The sequence below is a fragment of the Brassica napus genome, chromosome A1, assembly GCF_020379485.1.
Source record: "Brassica napus cultivar Da-Ae chromosome A1, Da-Ae, whole genome shotgun sequence".
Classification (NCBI taxonomy): domain Eukaryota; kingdom Viridiplantae; phylum Streptophyta; class Magnoliopsida; order Brassicales; family Brassicaceae; genus Brassica; species Brassica napus.
The window spans coordinates 1198328-1215811 of NC_063434.1; the positions used below are offsets into that span (position 1 = coordinate 1198328).

General features: G+C 35.6%; 4 protein-coding genes across 4 annotated transcripts; 3 read left to right on the forward strand and 1 right to left on the reverse strand.

Moving 5' to 3' along the window:
- Nucleotides 1-278: 278 nt before the first annotated feature.
- On the forward strand, nucleotides 279-2738 carry LOC106354039 (GATA transcription factor 19-like). Its single transcript, XM_048778284.1, has 2 exons — nucleotides 279-895; nucleotides 1215-2738. Exons 1-2 carry the CDS (start codon nucleotides 590-592, stop codon nucleotides 1578-1580), a joined length of 672 nt encoding a protein of 223 aa, XP_048634241.1. The 5' UTR covers nucleotides 279-589; the 3' UTR covers nucleotides 1581-2738.
- A 2197-nt stretch (nucleotides 2739-4935) lies between these two features.
- Nucleotides 4936-8201, forward strand: LOC106369830 (monoacylglycerol lipase ABHD6-like). Its single transcript, XM_013809937.3, has 4 exons — nucleotides 4936-5639; nucleotides 7461-7550; nucleotides 7799-7866; nucleotides 7967-8201. Exons 1-4 carry the CDS (start codon nucleotides 4989-4991, stop codon nucleotides 8103-8105), a joined length of 948 nt encoding a protein of 315 aa, XP_013665391.2. The 5' UTR covers nucleotides 4936-4988; the 3' UTR covers nucleotides 8106-8201.
- A 677-nt stretch (nucleotides 8202-8878) lies between these two features.
- LOC106442863 (monoacylglycerol lipase ABHD6-like) lies at nucleotides 8879-12972 on the forward strand. The gene is made up of 4 exons (XM_048778296.1): nucleotides 8879-9587; nucleotides 12084-12170; nucleotides 12385-12452; nucleotides 12580-12972. The coding sequence occupies exons 1-4, from the start codon at nucleotides 8994-8996 to the stop codon at nucleotides 12701-12703; spliced, it is 873 nt and encodes a 290-aa protein (XP_048634253.1). The 5' UTR covers nucleotides 8879-8993; the 3' UTR covers nucleotides 12704-12972.
- Nucleotides 12685-15587, reverse strand: LOC106442781 (ATPase family AAA domain-containing protein 3C-like). The gene is made up of 6 exons (XM_013884450.3): nucleotides 15216-15587; nucleotides 15055-15150; nucleotides 14477-14988; nucleotides 13632-13962; nucleotides 13406-13554; nucleotides 12685-13328 (listed from the first exon to the last, which is right to left on the reverse strand). Exons 1-6 carry the CDS (start codon nucleotides 15399-15401, stop codon nucleotides 12803-12805), a joined length of 1800 nt encoding a protein of 599 aa, XP_013739904.2. The 5' UTR covers nucleotides 15402-15587; the 3' UTR covers nucleotides 12685-12802.
- Between the last annotated feature and the right edge of the window lie 1897 nt (nucleotides 15588-17484).

A 17484-nucleotide genomic window follows, 5' to 3' on the forward strand; every position in this document is an offset into this window, starting at 1 on the left:
AAATTGTACAAGTATTCAAATATAAAATTGACTTAAATAAACGGAATCTAACAATAATAGAACATGTAAATCAAAATCAATTACTAATCGCAAAAAACTCACTATTCTTAAATTATTAGAGTTATTTATTTGGAATACTATCCAGAAAATTGTAATCCCATGGAAATATATAACGTATGTAACATCAACAAAAGTCTTTTATTAGAACTGAACCAAGGACCCAACACATATTTAAATATTCATTTGTAACATCTTTTTTAGACAAATTAAAGGAGCATATATATATACTCATCTAAATTAATCTAAAGAACAAGAAAGAATTCAATATGGATTGAGTCATACATTACATACATAACACCGGGACCAAATTTTGGTCTTTTTGTCGAGTACTTACGTACCAAAGTTCTATAAATACTCACTCCTGTCTCCACTTCACAACAGCAACGTGGACTCCTTTGTATTTAGCTGAGTACTCTTTCACCGTTTCCTTAATTATAATCACCATACGAAACACACACACACACACACACACCTCCTTTTCATCTCTCGAAACACGATTTTCCTTAAAATCATTTACCTACTTATAGTGATGGGTTTGTCAATGTTCTTCTCCTCTGAAAATGATGTAATCCATCATCACTCCTCGCCTTATGCTTCTGTTGACTGCACTCTCTCCCTTGGAACTCCCTCCACTCGCCTCTGCAACGACGACGATGACCGTAGATTCTCTACTCATACTTCGAACAATATCTCCAACGCCTTAGGCTCATGGGACTTCTTGCACGGTGGCAAGAAAGCCGGTGGAGGCGGCGGAAACAACTTAGTCGCTCGCCGCTGCGCTAACTGTGATACCACTTCTACTCCTCTTTGGAGAAACGGTCCAAGTGGTCCCAAGGTATATAACATGTAGCCATTGCATCACTAATCGTTACAAACCATATACTATTATACTTAGTCTATTTTATTTTTCGGCTTATCCAAACTTTTAGATCCATTATTTATTTCGACCAAATATAAGTATAAATCAATGAAGTCATCTTGTGAATATTGAAACTCGAGATGACAGCTTTAAATACCACTCCTTAAAAACAGCATCCTATAATATACCATTACCACTTTTGTTCGATATTACACTACCGACTATTAGTCCATTTTGTAGCTTATGAAAATATATCGATTATTATATATAACTTTATTATTTTTAATTTGGCCAGTCACTGTGCAATGCGTGTGGAATCCGATTCAAGAAGGAAGAAAGACGTGCGTCGGCAGCCGGAAACTCTACTTCCGGTGGAGGACTAACGGCTTTTGGTGGTCCGGCATCGGATCATCACGGAGGTGCAGATTACTATTATAATAACAACAGTAATAATAATCATTATTATGCATCATCGTCGCCTTGGACTCACCACCAACAGCAAAATACGCAAAGAGTTCCTTATTACTCGCCGGCTAACAACAACGAATATTCTTTCGTTGATGACGTCAGAGAGAGTCATGATATCACGACCGATCCCTTCTTGTCTTGGAGGCTTAACGTTGCCGACCGGACCAGACTTGTCCATGATTGTACGATGTGATGAGTTATGACCGTTTCATATCTTTTCCCCATAAGAGTGTTGGCCTTGGATACCTTTTAGCCGAAACAAAAAAGGAGAAAGTCTTAAATTTTAATTTTATTTTTTTTACATATATATTTTATTTTATAGTTTTTGTGTAAGTTTTTAAAAATTAAATTTAGTATGAAGCTACTCTTAAGGGTGGAACCTGTTTTCTCTCTCCTTCCCCATTCTCTCTCAATTATTTTTCACGGGGATAGATGAGATTTGAGATGTTGTTTTTGATGTTCTCCGGATCTTTTCCGGCGATCTTTGCCCGTTGGTGGGCTTTAGTTCCGGCACATGATGGCATCTTCTGCATGATGTGGCTGGCTTCTGGCTCCGGAAGTTCGCGTTCTTCACGGCGGAGCTTCCGGCTCTTGGCTCCGATGACTCGACCTTTCCTTTGGTGATGTCACTGGCTCTGGTTTGGCGACTCTTCTCCGTTGGCGTCGTCGGAATTTTATCTGGGTCTCTCCCGGATCTTGCTTGTTCTTCGCTCTTTTGCGAAGATTTCGTTCTTATCTGCTCTCACTCTTCGGTGATAGTCGTCGGTGGATCCTTTAGACAGGTTTCTGTTCCGGTTTGTTCCGGTGAAACGCCGATTAGGTCTCTGGCGGTGATTTTTTAGCGGTGAAAGTGGCGTTGGGCTTCATTATTGTCTGAAGTTGCCTCGACGGTTTCTCTCTCTCGACGTCCTGTTCCGGTGTGTTTGGTGGATGTTCGGAGATTTGCTCCGGGGGCGATTTCCTCGCCGTGGAGACGTGTCCTGTCTCGCCTGCACGTGTCCTTTTCTCGCTTCTGCGTTTAACGCGTGGCAGACTTTGAAGACGGATTCTGGTTTCCTTTGGGCTAGGATTTGGTATGGGCCTTCATGGGCTTTTTGGTTTTGTTTCTTTTCGGTTTGGCTGAGCCTTTAGGTTTTTCTTTGTATCGGGCTTTTGCCCTTTTACCATAATAAAATAATTTTACGAGGAAAAAAAAAAGAGTATGAAGCTACTCTTGTTTTCTTTTCATGACTTTTTGAATATTCTCTCGGGTAATCAACTAATGATACGTATACTCAGGTACTTTTTAACCTTTTTCTCATGTGTGTCCTACTTTGACCGTGATTCAAGATTTGTGATTTTCACCATGTTATACATATCTTCCTTTGATTTTTTTTGCACGTATTATATTAAGCGTTTAATCTTGAAAAAAATATCTGCCGACTGCATGGTGGACAAGATGAATGTTTGTCGTATTATGGCCCTAATTGTCTTGGAATTTTGCCATGAATTTGGCTACTTCTCTCAGTCTCTGTATAACACTGTTGTTTCTACTCCATGTGAAGAATATTTATCCTTTTGATAACGCCTTTCACTCTCATATAAAAGCTTTATTTCAATTTGATTTGTAGATATTTAAACGCCAGAACAAAAATCGATTTGAATTGTCTAGATATTTCCAGGGACGTAGAATAATGACTTTTCTGCATTCCTAACATTTAAACGGCAGAACAAATTATCGGACTTGAAGATGTTCATGTTTCCAGGAATGTAGAACAAGAAGACTTATCAGTTATAATATTTTTAAGTTTTCCTAGAGATAATCAAAAATATAACATCATGTATATTTCTTTCTCAGACGATCGAGTTCTAAAGTAAATAAAAATTTTGTATTAAAAATTTGATCAAGTGGTACCTCATTTTTATGATATCTGATGTACTACAATATGTCAATTACATACCAAAACATTCGTCAAATTCGTTTAAAAATATAGAATAAATATTGTATAAAAAGGTAAAATTTTATAATATTCCGCTCTTCATTTTTGTTTATCACGGATATAGTAAAATGTTTAATGTTTTACATGTTAGTGTTAAGAATATAACAGAACATAAGTTGTGCTTTATATTCGGTTTAAGCCCATTTAATTTTACCTCATTCAAAGTCGGGAGAAAATTCATAAGTTAATTAACTTAATTTGGGAGATTAGAATGGACAAAATTTAATGCTTATCCGAACAATCAACAACGATTTGCAGGTTAAGGAAATCTACGGAATCGTCCATGATATCCAAAGGATCGCTTCTGCGTTTGTTGATATCTTTTTTTCGCATCTCAATCTCAAAAACAATGTTGAGGCCGATTTGTTGGCTAAACATACCCTAGCGACAGTCTCTATTGTAAACTTATTTATGGGTCAAATTTGGATCCGAGGTCTTTTCAATTTATTGAATATGTTTGTTCCAAAAAAAAGAATGGACCACCGCCGATGCCATATTCTATGCATACTTTTTTTTTTGGGGTCAAATTCTATGCATACCTACGTTTAGTTTGTTTACCAAAGACGAACAAAGAAAAGTATACCAAAGACAAATTTTTATGCTTACTATAATGTTTGAAAATCATAAATATAATACTTATACGGTACGCAATATTTCTATACGAGGAAATAAAAATTTTCAATATAACGCGGAAGTAGGAAATGCAGGTTGTCTAAACTACTACATGAAAAGTAAAATGGACCACATCCACAGGTTCTCCGTCTAACTGTAATTAATTAGGTCTGCTACTCCAACCAAAAAAAAAAACAATTACCCTAAAATGGCCATGGCCTTTGACCAATACTTAAATTTCTTACATCAATCAAACCCCAATCACTAAAACAGACCCTACCAAAGAGGGGGAATTAGAGGGAGTATATTTCACCTTGTCTTTTCCTTCTGATTGGTAGGGGATAACTGCTAGTTGTGGGTTACCAGGAATGAAAGAATTTCTGCCTCACTTTGTTGCTAAACCTGAATCCACACCTAAGAATCCTACAAATACATGAGATGGTCAAAATATATGATTTGATTTACTAGAGACCGAATTTCTATATTTTTTTCCCCAAAAAGCACCGATGCATTTTTTAATTTTTTTAGCACCCATGCATTTATTTTGTTCTTTTCATGTAAATTTATTCAGCCTTTTAATTTAAATAAAAAGAACATATATTTCTGTATAATAGTTTGAAATTTCAGAAAGCATAATGTATTATCGTGACAAATATATATTCTCTAACTAGAATTGACTAACGAATCACCATGATTGTATTAATATTTTATTAAACATGATTTTTAAATAAAATTTTAAACATGAATTAGTCATTTGATCAACTTGACATTCTTAATTTCTAGAAGTATTCTTCTACTTAGAGGAGTGGATAAAGGAAAATTAGATAACCAAGATAACAACCTAACACCAAACACATTAAAATAAATTCCAACCCAATTTCACAAGTTAAGTTAAACACACACACACACGCACACGAAAAATAGAGCTTATATAATGTTGCTTCCCAGTTGATCCTTCTGAAATCACTCATCTCTCCACAAATAAAAAAAGAGAGCCAAAAAGTAGCACAATGGTGAACTGGGTCGAGGCACAAAAGCCATTGCTAAACGGTCTCATGAAAATGGCTGGTGTCATTCCCTACACTTTAGAGATCGAACCAGGTACAAAGATGAACTTTTGGGTTCCTAAAGAAACCCTAAAGAAGAAATCCCGCACTGGAAAACCAGCTAAACCGGATAAACCAATCAAACCGGTGGTCTTGTTAATCCACGGCTTCGCAGCTGAAGGAATTGTAACGTGGCAGTTTCAAGTCGGTGCATTATCCAAGAAGTACTCGGTTTACATACCGGACCTCCTCTTTTTCGGTGGTTCCTCCTCCGATAACTCTGACCGGTCTCCGGCGTTTCAAGCCAACTGTTTGGTCAAGGGGCTCCGTATCCTCGGCGTGGATAAATTTGTCCCCGTAGGGTTTAGCTACGGTGGCATGGTGGCTTTCAAGATTGCCGAGGCTTACCCGGAGATGGTTAGAGCAATGGTTGTGTCCGGTTCGATACTCGCGATGACCGACTCCATTAGTGAGTCGAGCTTGAACCGGTTAGGGTTTAGTTCTTCCAAGGAACTCTTGTTACCGACTTCGGTTAAGGAACTTAAGGCTCTCTTCACCATTGCCGTGCATAAACCCTTGTGGTTTCCCAAACGATTGTTCAAAGACTTCCTTGAGGTACTTATTTTTACTTATGCTATCTGTTTAGTGAAAATGGGTGTTATAACCCTTTCTGCGACTCTTACAAGATTAACGATCGACATTTTATAAGAATGTATTTCCACGTTATTCGTCTGGTGTTTCGCTATGTCATTTCGTTCATTTCATTTTTGAAGGACTTTTACACCATATCACATTGTTGAGACATAAGTTTTTCATTATGAATAAATATTTTCTAGTGTCGTGAAAACTTATATTTCTATCATTAAGAATTTAGCTTGCCTCAGAATCATTCTTAGGCTTAATGATAACAAAATATCAATAAGAATTTTTAAATGATTATACATTAAGATTAGGGCTGTTCAATATGGTAAAACCGAACCGTACCGAACCGAACCGAACCGAAATAGACAATATGGTTTGGTTTTGGTATATACCATATAAACCGAATGGATATAATTTTATAAAAACTGTAGGATTTGGATATGGTTTGGTATATAACCGATTAAACCGAATAAACCGAACAAAACCGATTAAAAGTAGAAACATGTAAATATGTATCTATTTTATAACAATACATGAAAATCTATTTGTTACATAAGTTAAATTTGTGTTAATAACTATTACCATAATTTTATAGTAATAAAAAACCTTAATTTGTAGAACACTTGAACTATAACTAAATAACAATACATTGCAATTCAGACATCTTATTTTCTAATTCTTTTTTTTTATATATTTTTGCTTTATTTTAGTCTTCACTAAATTAATATGAAGATTATAAATTTGATGGACAATAATTAATGGAAAATTTTCAATTGAAAAAGCATGACATGAACACTAAATATGGAAGAGTGGAAAAACTTTTCTTTTATGTTTTTGTTTTGTTTCATATTTTTATTTTTCAAAATTTCAAGCTTTGATTTTAGTTCTAGATTTGATTATTTTATTTGATGGTAGAAGCATTTTTATTTTTTTGTTCATTTATTTGAACATATAATATATTTTTAATAAATGACGGTGTTCACAATATGACTCTAAAATTCATATAATATGATCTCAAACAAAATAATTATGTTTTTTGGTATAAAACCGAATAAACCGAGAACCTACGGTATATAAACCGAACCGAACCGAAGTAAATATGGATTTAGAATGGTAGTTATATTTTACTAACCGAAATACCGAAAACCGAAAATAACCGAACCGAAACCGAACCGATATCCGGATTGAACACCCCTAATTAAGATTCATATGAATCACATTCCCTATGAAGTGATTGTGAGAGTTAGGTGGGCCTCGCGAAGTATCTTGCCTCTTTATATCAAATATCCGAACTTGGTAATGGTAACATACAAAATCTAAAAGTTGTCCATATACAATGAATAGACGTCCCTCTTCTTATTAACCTAGGAATTTATGCGTATACATTAATTACGCTTACTGCACTTAGACTTCAGAACACAGTATTTTTTGTTAATTATCTTTCACTAATTTAATTTTCAGTAGTAGACTAGAAGTTAACATTATTTCACTCTAATTTATTTGTTCACCTAAAATTTTCTAGAACGAAATGATGAAAACAGATTATTGATATATATATATATAAAGATAATATGATTTGGTAGTTTAGATATAACTTGTTCAACTACTCTTAACTAACTCTCGTATCTATATTTGGGTGACTAAGATCTATGTGTCTACCAATGATAAGTGTTTTAGTTATTTAGAATTACTATAGTTTATTTTCTTAACTATTATAGGAAAACAAATGTTGAAAAGAAACATTGTTCGGTAATGTGAATGTACGTGCTCAGAAAATTTATTTTTTATTGGTAGGTGATGTTCAACAACAGGAAAGAAAGAGCTGAATTATTAGAGGCTGTTGAAGTCAGCAACAAGGACGTGACAATCCCTCATTTCCCATGGGTACGGATAAATAAGTTTTCAAATCCGTTTATGTTTACATACATGTGGGATATTAATGCCTATCAAATTAATTCGCAAAAGAAAAAATTACATTGTAACGACATCTGTCAATCTTATAACTCCTACTATAGTTGAAAATCCGAGTGAAAAAGGGTCCTAAATTCTAGCTACGAAATTGTATCACAGATCCATAAAACAAAATTATTTAGGTTTGATCTTTTTTTTTTTTTGTGTGTGTATGCATGCAGAAAATACATTTATTGTGGGGTGAAAGTGATCAAATCTTTGACTTCGAGTTAGCTAAAAACATGAAATCGTAAGTTCCAAGACTATCCATAACATTTAGTCATATTTTCTACCATTTGAATTGATTGATGTGTATTGTTCCCAATTTTTGTCGTTGTTCGTATTTCCAGAGAATTAGGTGAGAACGCAACAATAGAAAGCATAAAGAAGGCAGGTCATTTGGTGCAACTGGAAAGGCCTTGTGTTTACAATAGGCGCCTCAAAAAGTTTCTTGCATCCGTTCATTCTGAAGAAAAACTCATTCAATAAACACATCTTAGAATGTTATTAAGTTATACTTAATCTTGATATATAAATGAAATCTTTATCTCAAAAGTGAATAATCATTTGGTTTGGTTTGTTTGATTTTGTTTTTTGTTTTTTGTTACGATCAATATATGTAATATTTGGTGGAATTCGAGCCAGATTTTGTAAAAGATTATAATCAAAATAATTAATCTTAATAACTAAAACATACATACAATCAATTTAGTTTTGTACTTGTTATTGTACCTATCATTGTTACATATCAGCTCGTGCTAGATAGTATTATTTTTTTTGCTATATAGTATGTTAAACCGAAAGTTGGAGGGCAGGCATGGAATTTAATACCGTCATGATAATATTAGGTACAAAGAGTATGCAATGGGTGACTTTAAGGAGAAGATATGGGATCAAGAGATAGTCTCGGTAGCAGTTGGATCATCCACGCCCACGGGGCCATCTCATATATTCATGAAAATCCCAAGGACGAGAAAAGCTTTAGGAAAACGTGACAAATTTTTATTCTTATTTTAGAATTTTTTACACTTCACTTAAAATCTAAGTTCTCATCTACATGTCTATAAAAGAATTACCGAAAAAACTCAAACATGGATCTAGTACAATATAAGCATCGATATATACAATTGTGGCATGTGATTGAAAGTGTATTAACCATGACCAGGAGATTATCATTGCATGTTGCAGTACATTGCATTGTTTGGTCCCCATATCATTAATTTATTATTTACGATCACACCCATCAATCGTTTTCTTTAATTTGAGAACATATCTCTCTTTAAAAACTACAGAAATATCACTCTAAACATATCTCTAAGCTAAGAGACGAAGTCGTGAGAGGAAAAAAATTAAAGAGAGAATTTCGATAGCTTTATAATGGTGAACTTGGGGGTTGCACTAAGATTCTCGATGTGCATGATCGTAAAATCAACCGGCACTGTTCCATACACCGTAGAAACCGAACCAGGAACCAATATTCATTTCTGGTTACCAAAGAAAACCGGCGATAAACCGGCCGTGTTACTCATTCATGGTTTTGCCGGCGATGGAGTGATGACTTGGGCGTTACAGGTTCGTTCTTTATCAAAGAGATACTCTGTTTATATACCGGACTTGCTCTTCTTCGGTAAGTCGTACACCGATAAACCGGACCGGTCACCGGAGTTTCAAGCCGAGTGTTTGGTTAAGGCTATGCGTATCCTTGGTGTGAAAACGTTTGTCCCAGTCGGGTTTAGCTACGGTGGCGTTGTGGCGTTCAAGATTGCGGAGTTGCATGGGGACATGGTTAAGGCTTTAGTGGTGTCGGGTTCGCCTCCGGTTATGACTGACTCGAATGTAAACCGGTTTGGGTTTAGCTCAATCTCGGATGTCTTGTTACCCAAAACGGTTAATGAACTTAAGTTTCTTCTCTCCGTCGCTATGCATAAACGCATTTGGCTCCCAAGTTGGCCACTAAAAGATTACCTTAAGGTGCGGTGCATCCGTTATTTTATTTTCAGAAAGTTCTCTTATAACCAGATATATTATAGGGGTTTTTGCCAAAACTAACCCACAACTTGATTTTAATCCCAAACCTATACCCAAACTTGAATCAAATGCAAAACTAACCTAAAAGCCTAGTGAAATTACAGCTCAGCCCCTTGTGACCAAACAAAAAAACAGAAGCCATTTTTACGAATATAGCCCCAGTAAATCGTCTGAGTCGTCTGAGATGTTGGAAGTCGTCTGGACGACTGAAGTGTAAGTCGTCTGGTATCAGTTTATTTTAAAAATAATTTATAAATCTTGTAAAAAAATATTTTGATGCGTAAAAAATAAAAATCAAGTAATTATAAACAGTTTTAACTAATATAAATTAAGATATGATAAAATTGATTTGTTTTGAAGATAGATGAGTGAAAGTAGTGAATCATGAAATACTTTGGTTTAGGAGTTTGGCAAACATATGTTGTAGTATTGTATGTATTGTTAGGGTTAGATTTTGGAAAACTAAAATATTTTTTTCAAAAATTAGTTTTCACCTATATGTGTTTATTTTTGTGTATAGTAAACTCTTTTCAAGTTTGATTTGGTTTTATGAAGTGTTTAATTAGATAATTAAGTTTAGGGGTTATGTTTAGGGTGTGGACGACTTATATTTCAGTCGTCTGTTGAATAATTTACCCGGACGACGTATATTTCAGTCGTCCAGACGACTTACTTGTTTCCCGCTAAAAATATTTAATTTCCCGCTAAAAATATTAAACTCTTCTGGACGACTTACATGTAAGTCGTCTGTTTTAATTTCTTCACCAGACGACTGAAATGTAAGTCGTCCAGGAAGTCGTCTGAGTCAAAAATATTTAATCTAATTGCATTTTTTGTCTCCCTATAAAAAGAAAAATTTACACATTCTCTCTCCTCCTCTCAAATGGCTGCAACAAAAATGTAATGTTCATCATTCTAAAACTCTCCAACCTCTCTCTAATCTCTTTGACTTGAAAACACCAAACTTTATATGAATTTTTCAGTTTTGTCTCATGTATTTCTTACTAATCTATCTCTTTTGCAGGTTTTTAATCAAATGATACTCATCTTCCACTAATTTAGAGGTAGATCTATTAATTTTAGATATGTATTTTTGTGTGTTCTATAAATGTAGATTTATCTAATCTTCCACTCATTTTCTCTATTTTTAAGTCATTTGAACGTTTTTGGATATGCAGGTTTTTCAGATATGGATTTGATGTGCAAGTTTTTCAGATCTGGAAGATTTCTGGGACAACTTACCTGTTAGTCGTCTGGAAGTCGTCTGGAAGTCGTCTGGACTTCTTGGAAGTCGTCTGTAAGTCGTCCAGGATTTACGAGGTTTGACCAGAATCTCGGAAAAAAGTCCTGGACGACTTACAATTAAGTCGTCTGGTGGACGACTGAATTATAAGTCGTCTGTGTATAATTAAATCTTGAAGTTTTTTTTTTCAATTGCAAAACTAACCTATGACTACTTAATTGTAAGTCATTTACTTTAAAAAAATATTATTATTTTAATTTTCGCCAGACGACTGAAATGTAAGTCGTCTGGGGAAGTCAAACTTCTGAAATTATCCAGTCAAATGCAAAACTAACCTATGACGACTGAAATGTAAGTCGTCTAGGTTCTTTGGAATTTTTTTTGAAACCAAACAATAGTAGACGACTTAACTTTCAGTCGTCTCAGGTTACAGATTTCAAAGTCAATTGCAAAAATAACCTCTGCGTTGACCAGACGACTTCCAGGTAAGTCGTCTACAGCCAGACGACTGAAAGGTAAGTCGTCTACAGCGAGACGACTTCCCAAGTAAGTCGTCTGACGAACAGATCTGGAAAAAAACTCGATGTCATACCTTAAATTGGTGAGATAAGTTCCTTATCATACATAAGGCTTCTCCAAGCACACAGAATCACAAACGAAAGTCACCCACCCATAATCGTTAGCTTCTATGACTTTATGAACCATAAAAATTTTAGAATCAAAATCTTGGGTTTTTTTTTATCTCATTGTGGAGAGAAATTGAGAGATATGTTGTGTTTAGTTCACAAGAATGGAAAAAGAAGAAGGGTAAATCGATTTTGGGAGCATTAAGAGCTTCAAATTGGTTGTTCATGGTGGTTGTGGTATTGATGACAATGGCAATTTTGTAATTACTTGAAGATGATGAGGGTGAGAGAGTAAAAATGTCATTTTCGAAAAAAAAAAAATAAAAAAAAATTGATGGCATTTTCGTAAATTATATGAACTTGTGGGGTGAATAGGACAAAACCAATTTTCAAAAAAAAGGGAGGTTAGTTTTGTGTTTGACTTTAAGTTGTAGGTCAATTTTGCAAAAATCCCTATATTATATATAATATATCAATGTTTAATCATGGACGATGACGTTGGAAACAAGTACAGATGTGAAATTTTTGCATTTACAAAAATATATGTAACCAGTGTGATTATTCGCACAGACAATGTTTACTAATAGGAAAGAAAGGGCTGAACTCTTAGAAGCTCTAGTCCTCAGCGATGGCAATACATTCCCAAGTTTTCCTCAGGTAATTTAAATATTATATGCTGCAAGAGGTTTTTTTTCCTTCTTTCAGTTCATTCCCAATGTTTACTAATGTTAAAAAAAATTAAGAAACAAGCAAAGCATATGAGTCATCCCTATGACTAGTTGCAGCAAAAAAAATCTGCTCTATATAAGCTAATTTATCACAATCATATGAAAATAATTTACACACATTTCTTAATTTATATTGCTTGTAGAAAATACATCTTTTATGGGGTGAAAATGATCAATTCTTCAGTCATGAATTTGCTAAAGATCTGCGAATGTGAGTTTAATTCTACTTTCTACTAATCAACTTTTTATTTTCTTTCATAATTGCTAAATTTTCTCAATTTTTTCTACATAAAAGTTAGCTTTATATATATATGTCGATTCATATTTTCATACTGTAGAAAATTGGGAGAGATGACAAGCATGGAAATTATAAAGAATGGAGGTCACTTGGTGCAACTGGAGAGACCATTCGTCTACAATAAACTTCTCAATAAATTTCTTGCTTCTGTAGAAAATCTTTAAAATAAGAATCCAAATTGTTTCACCACAATATTTTTATTAAAGAATTGAATTTGTGATTTTTAACTTAGTAAACAACAAATATAAACCAAAAAGAATGGCTTAAGAGAAGAGCAATGGCTGACAACTTTCAGAAGCAAGCCTAATCCTCTGGTGATGCTCTTCAACTTTATACTCAACAATCTCTTTAAAAAGCTGAGAATCCAACACACAATCCTTTCGCCCGTACACTCCAGCTTGTACTCCAGCCACGAGCTTTGCGATCTCACGGCCAGAGAATCCTTCAGTCTTCCTCGCAGCCTCAGAGATTACTTTATCAGTCAAGTCATCTTCAACTCTAATCTTCTGTGACAGCTTCTTAAACAAATGACTCCATTTTGTGTCTTTGTTTTCTTCATTCTTCTTCAAATAGTTGTTGAGATAGAGGTTGAGTAGCTTGAAACGCTCCTCTTCACCTGGAAGTGGGAACTCAATGACTTCATCTATCCTGTCTGTAACCGCACTGTCGAGATCTCCAGGTCTGTTGGTAGCCAAGACGAGAACAATGTCTCGGGACTGATCACCGGTTCTGAAGAGTAAAGCGTTCAGAGCACTACGCTGAGCCTCACTCATGTAAACGCTGTTACGTCTGCATAAAACAAAGCAATCATCAGAGTCATCTTACTGTTAGTAAACAAGACAGAGAGAGAGAGAGAGGGATCTTACTCGCATAGAAAAGCATCAGCTTCATCAATGAAAAGAAGTAAACCTTTGTTAGACGTCTTAGCCCAATCAAAGATCTGATGGATTTTAGTAACAGCTTGTGATCCCAAGGGAGCAACATCTCCTCCTGTCATCATAGCATAGTCCAGACCCTGCACCAATACAATAATGTCAAAAGAAGAAGGCATTTAAAACATAAGTGAGGCTGCCTTAGGGCATGGCTGCTTACCGATTTTCGAGCTATTTCTCTTGCCACCATAGTTTTACCAGTACCAGGAGGTCCATAAAACATCATGTTGCGGAACGGTGCTTGATGTGACTTGGTATTAGATGTAGCTCTAGCGAGATGCTCGATTCGCTTCTTTAAAGAAGGATGGAGAATTACATTGTCAAGCGGCTTTGATCCTTTGGCTGCAGATGCAGCTGCTACCCCTGAGATTCTGTTCTTCAAATGAGACATTGTGCCTGCCAATGGAAATCTACCCATTGAAGATTCTCTGATAAGCGATGGTTGACCAAGCATCCTGTTAATGTATCCCCACGTAACTCTAGCTCCTTCACTGTTAAACACAAAAGAATCACCAAATAGATTAAGTTAAAAGATGATCAAAGAGTATAGCATCTAGGCCTGGGCAAATAAAAAAACAGAACCGAAGAACCGAGCCGGAACCAAAATACCCAAAAACGGAACCGGACCGAAATCCTTTAAATATCCGAATGGTTCCTATATTGCTATATCCGAAATAACCGACATAATCCAAAATATCCGAGATTTTATTCAAATCATCCTAATTATTTGATATTATACCTAAAATATCCGATATTTTAACCGAATTACCCGAAATAACAAAACCAATGAGAACCAAATTTTTTCTAGATATTTTTCGGTTCCTAGTTTTACTATCCAAACAAATCTTAACCCAAAACTACCCGAACCAAAAATAGGTCAGATAGTAAATGTATCTTCTAGCCCGCCACCCAAAATACTCGAACCAATACCCGAAATGCCCATGCCTAATAGCATCCACTAGAGTCCAAACAAGACTGTTTCAGAACCAGTTAGGAGAAGCATACCGAGTAGTGTAAACACCTGCAGCCAACGCTGTAGCACCTCCAACAGCCACAATCAGCTTATTCCGATCAGTTAACAGAGTCCGGAACCCTCCTTCGATGTGACCAAACATTGTGTTGATCGCAGCAAGCCACTTCTCCCTCTCACCGTTTATCCTCTCCATAAGCAACCTTCTGTTCTGATCCTCTGTAAGCTTGGCCTCGTGAGCCCTCCCTTCAGCTTCAGCCATGGCCTTGACGCGGATCGTCTCTCGCTCGAGCTCAGCTCTCTCTTTCTCGGTCTGGCGTCGCTGAGCTTGGATCTGCTCTTCTGTTGAAATCCTCGATCTCTCTTTCCTCATGGAAGACTCCTCTTGCATCTTGACCAACTCAACGTTGTGATGTCTCTGAGCTTCGTGATCTGTCTGCTGTCTCTTTCTGGCTAACTCGTCCTCGTACCGAAGCGTCTGAGCTTTGGTTAGTGCTTCTGTCTGCAAAAGACTCCTCTGTGCCTCGGCTAATCTCTGCTGTCTCTCCTGCACATATTTAAACAAATCATATTATTACATATCTAAAGGCTTGTGATTATTTGTAACACTCACGATATCACTGTGTGCTTGAATAGCATCGTTACGAGACTTGTCAGCTGCTGACTCAGCTAATCGAGTCTTCTCTTGCTTCCTCATGAGATCAAACACCTGAATCAAGAAACAAAAACCTCTAATTCCGTAAATTACGAAAAGACCCTTCTTTGCTAACTTACCTGTTTGGAGTGAGGAGAGCTGTTGATCTCTCTAAGAGCCTTAGCAGCTCTCTCCAGAGCCTCGGGATCAAAGCCCGAGCCTTTGGGCTCATCGCGCTCTGTTTTGGACTCCGACGAGGATTGATTCGCCGGAGAATCTGACGGAGGAGGAGGAGAAGAGGAGAAGAAAGGAAACCATCTAGCCATTGGGTTACCAACAAACGCCAAGGAAGAGATTTGAGAAGAACCCTTTTTCTGAGATTGAGAAACAGAGCTAAAGGTTAAATCTTTGACGGTCGGTTTCTGGGTTCGCCGACGACGATAAACCCCACGGTGGTGGCTAAGCTCTTAGGGTTTAAGCGGAAGAGAGAGTTTTTATAAAAATGAAATTTTCTTTTCCGAGTGGACACGTTTCTTTATTTGCTTGGAGAATAATCTAAACCCGTGGGCCTAAATTAAATATGGGCCGTGAATTGGGCCACAGCCTTAACCCAGTTACATCTTCACGACCATGTGAATTTTTTTTAATCCATCTTTTGATCAAATCATCGTGTAACTAATGTTTGGATTCATTCTGTCGATTGTGTGTTTATGTCTAAGTAGAAGATATCGAACAAAGGGAAAATTCCTCAATTAAGATGTGTAAATGTGAACCGTGTACAAGTATACTTTCTTCTACTCTCTAAGCTAATCTGATCAGTTAGTAATTGGCTAATATCATGTGACTAAGAACATGAATACTTTAATGTGTCTAATTATCATATTAATGTGATTTTGGATGATATACGTCAAAGGTCTCAAAAAGTCTGAGTATTATTATGTATGTTTGAATCCGAGTAATGATGTACTAATATAAGCCAATACTATATATCATGAACTGCTATCGAATACCTAATAACCCGGTCAGTCATCACTCGGAGGATTTTATGGACCGGCCTGAACTAACAACAAAAAAGTAATGTAGTGATGAAAAAGTTGCATATGTCAACGGGCGGAATTATACTTCTGTCGAACTAGTTGGATGATTATTTGCTTCAGTAACCACTGATTTAAATTAAGATTTATTTGAAATTTGTGACTAAATTTTGTTCTCCACTCGGCCACGAAAAAAAATATTCGTACGATTCATTTTGTTTACTCATGTATAAAATGAAACCTAAGCTACAATTGTTCTATAATGATTTAAAATACAAGAAAATATTCCACAATCCACATTCATATAATTAAAACTACCAAATACTGAATTTAGTTGAATATTCTCGATGGTATACTAAAAAAACACACCATTTAAGCTTAGTGGACATAGAGATTATTCGAACGTACGTACTTGCGAAGTTATAAGTTTAACAATGCTAATTATTATCCACTATCTTATATATTTTAAGAAAAAGTCTAATCCACTTAATTGTACTATATATAATTTATTCCTAACCAATAAATTTTATTAATCCTTTTCCATTGGTGTTTGGAACTTCAAGTTCAGGTGATGAAACATTTTTTGTTGTCTAGGTCATGGTAATAAACTACGAAATGATCTTAATTGTTTTAAACGATTCCAACCGCACAATTTTGTTCTAGGTCAACACTCCAATTGTTAAATTTATAGTGATATAGTTTTTCATTATGTTTTGTATGGGTCGCAGTTCTGTGCCGGGAATATATACAAAACAAGCGGTGTGAAAGTAAGATATTGCAGAATATTATCCGTCTTTTTCAGAGAAAATATAGTACGTGTACCTTTATATTCTCTTGAACTAATTGAATTTAGATTATAGTGAAATGAATAATTCCAATTCTTCGTCATGGTTCATATGGGTCGCAATTTTGCGACGCATGTAGAATATACAAGGCATGTGCTCTAAAATATTACAGAAAAGGCGATATATACCTCATTTTCCTTTGAGAAAAGTATACATATTACTTACATTTTTGTTTTGGTACAAACGAATAATACCCGAAAGTGGCAAAAGGTGCATTAGCTCAATTGTGGACCTCTCATCTTGACTTTTACTTTTGATGTAAAACTTATAGTAGTATTAAACCTTAACATTTTTGTTACTTAATTTTCGTTTTCTCTCTTTTTAGTAGTCGCTTATGTCAAGTGTCAACGCTATGTTGTTCCTGCGTTCCTATATTTATTTATTTTACACAGCCAACATTAATACATTACACACTCAAAGGGGCCATGGAAACATGGTTCTCTTTTGGATAACCCTCTATTGTGATGTAAAGCTAAATTTGGTTTTCGTCTCACTCTCGAACAAGCAACTTTCCTTGTAAAATGTATTTT

Excerpts from the sequence above, each read along its gene's own strand:
- LOC106354039 (XM_048778284.1), top strand. The coding sequence starts at position 590 with ATGGGTTTGTCAATGTTCTTCTCCTCTGAAAATGATGTAATCCATCAT. Across the intron at positions 896-1,214 it reads ACGGTCCAAGTGGTCCCAAG|TCACTGTGCAATGCGTGTGG; the intron begins GTATATAACATG and ends TAATTTGGCCAG.
- LOC106369830 (XM_013809937.3), top strand. The coding sequence starts at position 4,989 with ATGGTGAACTGGGTCGAGGCACAAAAGCCATTGCTAAACGGTCTCATG. Across the intron at positions 5,640-7,460 it reads TGTTCAAAGACTTCCTTGAG|GTGATGTTCAACAACAGGAA; the intron begins GTACTTATTTTT and ends TTTTATTGGTAG. Across the intron at positions 7,867-7,966 it reads TTAGCTAAAAACATGAAATC|AGAATTAGGTGAGAACGCAA; the intron begins GTAAGTTCCAAG and ends TCGTATTTCCAG.
- LOC106442863 (XM_048778296.1), top strand. The coding sequence starts at position 8,994 with ATGGTGAACTTGGGGGTTGCACTAAGATTCTCGATGTGCATGATCGTA. Across the intron at positions 9,588-12,083 it reads CACTAAAAGATTACCTTAAG|ACAATGTTTACTAATAGGAA; the intron begins GTGCGGTGCATC and ends TTATTCGCACAG. Across the intron at positions 12,453-12,579 it reads TTTGCTAAAGATCTGCGAAT|AAAATTGGGAGAGATGACAA; the intron begins GTGAGTTTAATT and ends TTCATACTGTAG.
- LOC106442781 (XM_013884450.3), bottom strand. The coding sequence starts at position 15,401 with ATGGCTAGATGGTTTCCTTTCTTCTCCTCTTCTCCTCCTCCTCCGTCA. Across the intron at positions 15,151-15,215 it reads GCTCTCCTCACTCCAAACAG|GTGTTTGATCTCATGAGGAA; the intron begins GTAAGTTAGCAA and ends TTCTTGATTCAG. Across the intron at positions 13,555-13,631 it reads GAGAAATAGCTCGAAAATCG|GGTCTGGACTATGCTATGAT; the intron begins GTAAGCAGCCAT and ends GTATTGGTGCAG.